Raw genomic sequence first — 9,803 nt, forward strand, 5'->3', positions numbered from 1 at the left:
TTCTGCCTCTGCACGGGATGAAATGTTACAAATGAACTGCTCATTGCTGAATCCAATGTCACAGCTGACACTCCCTCCTATTGGACCTCTCCAGAGCATAAAGCCCTGGGAACCCCTGATTCCCCCGATTCTTCCTCACCATCCCCTATCCTGGGCTTCTGAGGCACCTTTCCTAGGTTCTCCCCATCTCAAATACTGCTCTGCCTGCCTCTTATGTCATAAATTCTTCAGGGAAGTCCACGACAGTCCCTGAAGATCTCAACAATTGGTTCCAGAGGTGCAAACCCCCTTGAAATCATATCCACACAAATGTGGATGTACATCTGAGGATGTACATATTTTCTTCATATTCTCAAATGAGTTTAAGATCCTTGAAGGTTATAAACAACTGCCTTAAATCCCTTTCCAATTTAAGCTTTCCAGACTTCGACTGCTACCCATAAATTTATGGCTCTTACTTCAATCCTGACCTATCAGAGATTTGAAACCATATTCCTGTCTGTTAGGCATATTCATTAAGGTGAACCAACACATCCAACCCTAATAATTAATCCCCTCAGAAACACCTGCTGTCTCCAGATTCCTAATTTTAGTTAATGGAGCCGCCACCCCTCTCAAATCTGAATCCGAAATTTCAGAATCATCCTTCATTTCTTCTTTTTCTCCTACACCCAGTTAGCTTCTCATCTAGCTTCTTTTCTGCATCCCAAGCGTCAGTGTTTGATGTTAGGCTTTCACGTGCCATTAAGGCTACAGCCTTCTAGTGGAATTCTCTGCTTGCAGTCTCCACAATTTAGTCCATCTATCAAATAAGCTACCAGAATTGTCTTCCTAACTGCGCCACACCCCTGCTTAAATAAATATCTCTTGGCTCTCTTACATAGACAGCTTGGAATGCAGTGAGTTTCATGTCTCCAAATTAAGTTTTATAACCTAATCTTCCACTTCCAACACACCTTAACTGCTTCACAACTTTTTACCACTCCTCTTGCAACAGCTGACCCTTTCCTGATTTTATATCTGCCTAGGATGCCCCTTCCCCACTCCTTCAACTAACAAACTCTTACTCACAACTGTATTCATTAGCATGCAATGGATGTGAACCAAGCACTATGGCTAGACACTGGGAATACAGCTCAGAACAAAACAGTCAGGTAAGAAACCCTCATGGCAGTTGTATTCCAGTGGAAGAAACAGACAATGAAAAAGGACAAGCCATGAAAATAATTAGAGAATGTGATCTATGTTATAAAGAGAAACTCTAGAGTGATCCAGGAAGGTCCCTTAACTTCCTCAGAGATGAGAAATTATTCTTAAAATGAGATCTGGAAGGCTAAGGAGGAGCCAGCCACATGCAACACTGACAGAAGAGACCCCAAGTGAGGGCCCAACAAATGTAAGGGTACTGACTGTATTATAACTGTCCACTCTACTAGACTGTAGGCACCATGCTCCTTAAAGAGAACAATTTAATATAAATGTGTGTCTTTAGAATGTGGCTTAGTGGCTGGCACTTGGTCATCAACTCAATAGACCGGTTTTAGTTCAGACCCCCAAGTCCTAAAGGGCAACTGTGTTCTAGGAGTTTTCACAAATACAGAAATATAATACAGTTCTGATGTAAAGAAAGAATAATTTTGGTTAAAACACACATACAGACCCTTAGCACTTTTGGTATATATTCTCTTTCCCCTTTCCTAAGCTACACTCTCCATTTCAGCCCCAAGGGTCTTAACTCATCCATATCCTAAGTTTATTCCATGAAAGCTGGTTATAGACTAGCTACCCTGTCAGTTACCTTCAGCATAACAACCATCCTTTAAACAGGGTGTGATAATAAAGCCATTATTCCTCTCTTTACAAAGTGAGAGTGAGGATACAATACAGACAAATTAAGTTAAGAATATAGTTTCAGACATCTGAAACTCTTCTAATTTAACAGGCCCTAAACAAAAAGCCTACAAAGAGTAACTAAAAGGCACACATTCTTAATGTACAGACAAATTAAACTACCACCTAAGTAGGTTTACACTATGCATTGAAGCAGAATTTTCAAGATTACCGGCCAGCCAAAGGTTTTCTCTAAAGACTTACATTATCAATATGCTGCTGAGATAATGGAAAAAGTATTATTCATAGAGCTTTTTATCAGTTGTGAACTGCTGAGCCACATCACATCCCTTACTTCAGGTCCTCCCCCACCAACAACAAAAAAGAGGAGAGAACTGAGTTAAGCAATCTGGTGGACCTTTGAGATGAGCACACCAGGTTGGTGTTGAGGAAGATCTAATGAACTGGTGACTGTGCCTTCAACATGGCTGTGGCTCCTACCACCACCCTAACCTGCCACGTCCTGGGATGTGGTCAACCCATGAGCAATTAACGGTTGCTCATTACAACCTCACTAGGTTGCACATACATACAAGAAACTGGAGATGCCCAAGAGGTTCACTGCAGCCATAAGCAGGTGAAAGATAAAAGGTTTTGTGGTTCAACAAAAGTATCTGGCAAATTAAAAAGAATGGAGAGGTTCTTGCTCCACATAAGCTGCAGGTTCATCGTGAATCTTAACAGAGGTTCAAACAATGATACGGTCTATAAGTGTTGGCCATACTCATAAACCAAATGCCCATCTTCAGATTTGCACTTTTGGGTTACACACTGATTTATTATCTTCATATCTGAAAGATGGCAACACCTGTCCCTGAAAAAGGGTGGTGTTAAGAACACCGGGGAAACGTTAACAATGTATTAGACAGAATAAAACACCCAGGTTTTATTCTGGGCAACAGTATTGACACTTTGGAGACCTGCTGTCCTAAAAATCTCCCAATACAGTCCTCAGAATATCTAAAATTAAAGGATATATACATGTGCGAGTATATATATGAAACAGCCATAATAATTTCCTTGCTTATCTCAATATTTTTTTAGACCCAGAATCCATGATGGCTACAGGAATTATGTTAACAATATTATATCAGTACCTCATCTATTCTGGCCAATGTAGTTATTAGTACGCAATGAAATCAACAGTATCTACTAAATGTCACTCTCTTCAATCAGGAAAACAGAAGTCATGCCTCTAAATACAAGCATATTTGCCAATTTTCTTGGCGGGGTGGTTATAAAAACCAACTAAAACAAAAACTGCACAATATAGAAGAAAGATTATAAAACTTTATCCCTGTATATTTAAAGCAAAACATACTTTTAATAATGTTTTATATAAACTTCTATATGTTTTATAAAAAATATTATTTCAACTAAAAACCAAGACCTACATATTAGCCAATAGAGGAAAGAACAGTTTGTGATACATTGTACTTAAGAGAAATATTTATTTTCTAGTCAACAGTTTCAAAGGTCCACACAACTAAACTAAAACATTTGGATTTAACATTAAAAAGTTAGCCATTTCAATAGCAGCCTAATAAACAAAGCTATAATGATCTGGTTATCCCCTACTAGGCAGCCTCAGTATTTGGTGTCAGCCTTACCATAAACAAATAATCTTGCAATCGTATGCAGTCATTCCTGAGCCACTTGAATTATTGGAGCACAGCAGTAGTTTCAGCTACCTCTAAAATTACAAGAAAGCTACTATGTAGAGCACATTTATAGTGACACAGAAAACCCAAGTGATAATGACACCAATAAGTTTCAAGTTTACCACCACCTAAGGCTATACAAGTAAAAAACAGTGTCTTCTAAAAAAGGGCTAATTCTGCTAAATGAAACCACTGGGGTCTATTCCTTTTATTCAGAAGTACCACACAACTAAACAAGCAGTGAAGTCCACAGGGAAATAGCATTTCAATAGCTGCAACATGGTGCCAGACCGGGCTTTGTTGGCCGTCCTTTTCCAAGAAACAGAGATGTCTCTTTTTACTGAATCCATCTGCCATAAGTGATAACCAGATGTCTGTGCGATGATCCAAAATTAAAACAAAAGTGCTTCCCTCTCCCAAGACCTAAGAGCAGAGATGAGTCCAATAGCCAGCATCACAAACAATTTCACTGTTTTAATAGCCTCCAAAGGAAAGAAACAAAGCATCTGAGTGGTCTAATGGTTCACCTTTAATGTACTACACCTCACACCACTGAGTCAAGCACCAGCTAGTATTTTTTCAGCTAACTCTGCAGAACAGTGTGCTAAGTGCTTTACACTTACTTTTCACAGCAACCCTATGAGGTAGTACTTATATGAACCCCATTTTGAAGATGAGGAAACTGGGGAACGAAGGCAGTGAAAAAACTTGCTCAAGGCCACACCACTAACAAGCAGCATCGCCACCACGCTGAACACAGGCAGCCTGTCTCCAGAGTCCATACTCTTAAGCGCTATACTAACCCTAATCCCAAGAAAGCGTAACTGATTTTGATCAAAACTGGTTTTACAGGGCTTCCCTGGTGGTGCAGTGGTTGGGAGTCCGCCTGACGATGCAGGGTACGCGGGTTCGTGCCCCGATCCGGGAGGATCCCACATGCCGCGGAGCGGCTGGGCCCGTAAGCCATGGCCGCTGAGCCTGCGCGTCCAGAGCCTGTGCTCCGCAACGGGAGAGGCCACAACAGTGAGAGGCCCGCGTACCGCAAAAAACCAAACAAACACAAACAAAAAAAACTGGTTTTACAATGAAAATACTTGTAATTTATCAGAAGGAAAAAGGTTAATGCCTGATCTCTGGAACCATTTAGTGAATAAAAACAAATTCTGACTTGCAAAATGTTGTGAGTTCTCACCTAGTGAGTTAAAAAACAAAAACGTATCATGGATCAAGGTCTATGGACAGAAGTCTATGATGGTAAACACAATTATAGTACCAAGAGTCATCCACACATGTCCTGAGAAGACTGTTCTTCAGATGCAATCTGATTTTCAGTATTCTTTCTTGATGGATGAATACTGCATGGTCAAAATCGCCAGCCAAAGTTTTGTGCTGCATTTTTTTGGTGAAATTTCAAACAGCTTCATTATGGACTCCCACATGAAGGCTGATTTGAACTGTCCCAGAATTCACCTTGTGTTTTTTTAGCATTTAATGAGATCATCAGCAGCACACCTTCCATTACAAAACAAGCCATTTAAACCAAATTGTGAATTTTGTCACCCTTTAGTCACAAGATAAGACCAGATAAGTACAATTTTTGATATGACCTGATTCCTTTCCACTAATGACGTACTTCTGGAATCTTGCTTTTTCACAACTGTACAAACACATACACTCCAGTTTTCTTCTAAATAAATTGTGTCACAATACAAAAATCAAATTTGTCTACGTGGCCTGGAAAGACCTCAGATAAATATATTCTTTCACCCTTCTGAAATTACCCGAAGTGGCAGTCATGTAACAAGAGCAAATACTGTATCAACTCAAGGCAGTAAACCATTATTTTTATTATCTGAATTGGTTAAAAAAAAAAAAAAGCCCTAATCATGTTTGAGAAATTTTGCTGTTTAGAATTTGCAGCCAGTATAAAAAGTTAATTTTAGGCATCAGGAATTAGATTCCTAATTAGATTAGATGCCTAAAGGTTCCCCTCATCCACTAGATAAGTCCCTGAAGTGAAAGAAATGAAATATATATACATCCTTTTATTAATATATTAATCTTCAAAATACACACATATGCAACATGAACATACAATATGACGGCGACTTACAGTCCCTATCCCCAAGAAACTTCTAATTTAGCAGGCATGATGAAATCCATACATCAATAACTATAGCACCAGGCAGTATGTAATAAAGGATTTAAAATTCAAATTTAGGTTTGTCATGTTTTAGTATCTATGCCTGTCATTTCTCTGCTATCTACAAGTGCACAAAAAGCACCTGAAGAGAAACACTTCCATCCAGCTTTGTACACCTGCCGTGGCATCAGACATATTAAAGGTACAACAAACATGAGTGTAAATTTCAGGAAATCTTTATTTATTAATTCAAATGTCACAATACAGCTAAATTTTCAAAGCACTACAGGTGTTGAGCCATTGTGGAAACATTCTACTATCAATTCTACAATCAATTTACACTTTATTTTTCATAGCAATAATAATTCATCACATGGTCTATGATGCAACAGAAAGAAATCAATCACCAGGTAATTACGGGCCTCCTCACCTAAAAACAGCACTAATACCCACTCAACTAGATTATACAATATTTGCTGATTTTTAAATACTGTGCCACATCCGTGCTAAGAAAGAACACTCTCCAAAACTATTCAGCTATAGATTTTGCATGTATTCATTCTACCTTACAGCAAACTCTGCACATTCTATATATGTATACATCCACACAAATTTCGAAATGACAATTTTCCACATGAAACAAAATTGTGGGACTCACTTAAATTGTTCCTTCTAATTTGGCAAAGTGTAATTTCAGTCAAGTATTCAGATGCAAAATGATCAGAAAAGATGGATGTTAAGAAAAGGTTTTTAGAGTACAAATTATGAAAATCTAAGGTTCAATTAAAAACACACAGCAGGCTCTACAATACTCTTTTATTTTTAAAAAAGTGACTACATCTCCAATTACAGTGTTACCACTTGGACTTCTGAAACACCTTTTATTCCTAAACGTTCAAATATTTTTACGTGTCTTATTTCAATGCAGTCTTGATTCTTGGTTTAAGGCTCTTACCTGTTGTATTCAGAATAAATACAGAGCATCTGACATGATCACTCCATTTTCCATATCAGGGGAGGGATAAGAAGGAAAATGCAACAGACAAAGTAACATTAATGAAAAGGATATACAGGCCAAGGACATATGTTGAAAATTCCATAAGAAACAGAAATAATACAAATATCATAAAAAATCACTTTTGATTGGGATGTGATTAAGTAAGGAGAGGAACTAAGACAACACAAAACGTTGGGAGTGTTGGAGCAGAGAGCAGGGAAAGCAGGGATTGTTAATAAAGGTGGAAGTCGGGGCTTAAATCCTTTCCCCCATCAAACACAGAAGGGGTAAGGGATAGAGGCAACAGCAAATAAAATCTAAACGAAGTGAGTGTGATGGCAGCCCTGAGACTGAGGGAACTCACTAAGTCTCATACACACTGAGAAAATCCTGGGACTCAACGTCCAATACCCTCAAGTGTGGTCACCCCCCAGAACAACATTCACAGAAGTACAGCTACATGAAGAGATTAAGAAAAAGTCCTTGATTCACTAACCTAAAGATGACAATATTAGGTTTTTCTTCTTAAGAGGTTTAAAATGCAATTTTAAGTTTCCCAATGTTTATACTTCCCATCTTTGTCAAAGGAAACTGCCCACCTCTTTGCACATATATGAAATTCCGTAATAAGAGATGCTGCACCTCAATTCCATGAAAATGCCAAAGTCAAAAACTCTGTTCCGGCATCAACCAATCAAGAGCACAGAGCGGCAGATCATTACGAAAAAATCGGGCTGGGGGACAAGGATGAAACCTATTTGCTTAAGACAAGCCAGACTTAGCAAAAAAGGTAAGGAACAAATAGAAACTGTGGTTGACATCACTGCTTCTGTTATTTATCAATTTTATTTTCATCTTTAATCTTCAGCTTTATATAATGAGCTTTGTTCCCACTGGACACAAAAATAGTATTACTGTAGTATGCATACATGGCCGTTTCAGCACGCCACAGGAAAACCTCATTTACTGACCTAGAATGGTTTTGGAAAGCATAAAACCATTAAATAGTTAGAGACGTAAGGCTTAAAGAGATAGCATAAACTGGCATTTAACATATCAACTGCGAATAATTCTTTAAACCACACAGTGATAAAAATCCTTTCTCGATTTGAATGAACTGCCATTTTCTCAAACTTTCCAAGAGATTGCAGATTGTACTAGAAGAGCTGAACCTTCTCATATTTCTCTTTCCCAGTTTCCCCAAGGAATCTGTTATTATTTCTTCACACAATAATCACACCAAGCTTGTTTCCGTTTCTTTCCTTGAGCCAGTTTTAAGGCATTGTTCTTAACCCTAAATACACAAGCCTAAGGCTGGTTAACTGCCAGTGTCGCTCTGGAACTGCAAGTGACAGATGCAGTCAGAGAGCTCACAGATGTGGATTGGCTGCAGTCTGAATCCTATCGCAATGAGCACACTGACACAGCCCGCAGATGCACATCTCGGCAGAAGGAGAGAGTTTAAAAACCGTCATTCCCAATTAAATTTACTTTTAGAGCTTCTACTGGCTATCACTAAGCGCTTGCTTATCCCGACTCTCAACCCTGCTTAGCCCTACCTACTATCCATTTTATCTTCCTCAGTTCCAGATCCTTCTTCATCAAGTCTAATTTCGGTTAATTCTACTACTAATAATAACATAAAGCGAGGCTGTTGGCATTGCCAGAACCAGGAACCGACGAAGGTGCTATTTGGGAGCCGGCCCGCCGCGGCAAAGGCCGTTGGAAGTTTTCTGGGAAGCAACGGACCCGCTAGCATCTTTGCACGATTTCTCTTCCCCTGGGGGAGGGCTCCAATAGAGACGGATGGGGAATCTCCCTTCTCCTGTCTTTCCCAGTGGTGGCTAACAGGAAAAATAAAATACCTCTTTTCTTATCCTACACCTCGCTGGATAACGCTCCCAGGCAGTGACGCCCCACCCCCAACCCGTTATCCCTGATGAGACCCCCAAATATCACCCTGTCCTCCTAAGAACTGGACCCTCCCTCGGCCCCCGGACCAATTTCCTACATCAGAGCGCCTCTCCCTCAGGCATCCGCCCGCACACACCCCACCCGCAGCACGGCCCCGGCTCCGCACACGCAGCCCCGCGCCAAGTCGCCCCGCACCCGGCACTCAGGCAGCTCGGTCGCCCGCGCTCCCCCCGCCCAGGGTCGCCGACGGGGTTACCGTGGGAAGAGCGGGCGGCGGCAGAGGACGCGGCGGCAGCGCTGCTGCCGGTTGCGGCGGGCGCGAAGGATAAGCTGGAGGACAAGGATAATGATGAGGCGGGCGCGCTCCCCAGTCTCCATGGAACTCCCGCCCCGGCCCGTTGCTAGGAGCCCCCGAGGCTCGGGCTCAGTCTTTCGTGCTTTGTTGTTCCGGGTACAGGGCGGCCGCTGCTTCCCCGCGACAATAAATAGACGAGACGCGGGGGAGCACAGAGACAGCGCGCGGAAGCTAGAGCGCCGCCGGACAGGGCCCTCCTGGGCTCCTCGCTAGCCAACCACTTCCGGCTCTCACTGCTCCCGTCACTTTTCCCCGCCCCTTCCTCCGTTTTCCTTTCCTCCTTCCTGGTGCCCAGGTCCGGCCCGGCCTGTTGGAAAGCTTGGCGAGGTGGGGCTGGTGGGTGTGGACTAGGGTAGACTTATGATTGAGAACCGCTTGAAAAGATTTCGAGAAAACTATGTATCCCTTGTACATCTTTAGCTGGTAGCTAAACATGAGCACGTAATTTCTGGCGTAAAGTATAATATAAACGGATTTTAGGGTTTTTTGTTTTTTGCCAAAACCTTGGAACTTTCGTTAGCTCATTCAATTTATAGAAAAGGTCCACCATTCAACATAATTAGCGAAGCTAGCCCTAAGAACTATTTTTTTTGTAATTCTAACGAAGACATTTTCTGTGAAAAAGTCCTACTTCGCTTTTTCGCGTTAATTTACGACTTCGCGATCAAACTCTCATGAATGAATTCTAATCCTAGTCCTAAAATAGAGCGATAGGATATGAAAGATGAAAGAATGGATACACGGGTAAATTGATAGATTAGATAGATAGATAGATAGATAACGCAGGGAGTTTAGGTCAAACTTCTGTCGCCTGTCCCTTCGATATTCCTTACTCAGCTTGGG

At 41.1% G+C, this 9,803-nt stretch overlaps 1 protein-coding gene across 1 annotated transcript in view; it reads right to left on the reverse strand.

Moving 5' to 3' along the window:
- The window catches only part of LOC309971854 (TATA box-binding protein-like 1), a 29,563-nt gene extending 20,558 nt beyond the window's left edge, over nt 1-9,005 (reverse strand). Inside the window, exon 1 of the mRNA XM_082855253.1 lies at nt 8,862-9,005. Within this exon, the coding sequence (XP_082711379.1) occupies nt 8,862-8,983 (122 nt within the window). The 5' untranslated portion in view covers nt 8,984-9,005. The remainder of the gene's footprint in view (nt 1-8,861) is intronic.
- Nucleotides 9,006-9,803: the final 798 nt, after the last annotated feature.

The sequence above is a fragment of the Leucopleurus acutus genome (genome assembly GCF_964270905.1).
Source record: "Leucopleurus acutus genome assembly, chromosome: 15".
Lineage (NCBI taxonomy): Eukaryota > Metazoa > Chordata > Mammalia > Artiodactyla > Delphinidae > Leucopleurus > Leucopleurus acutus.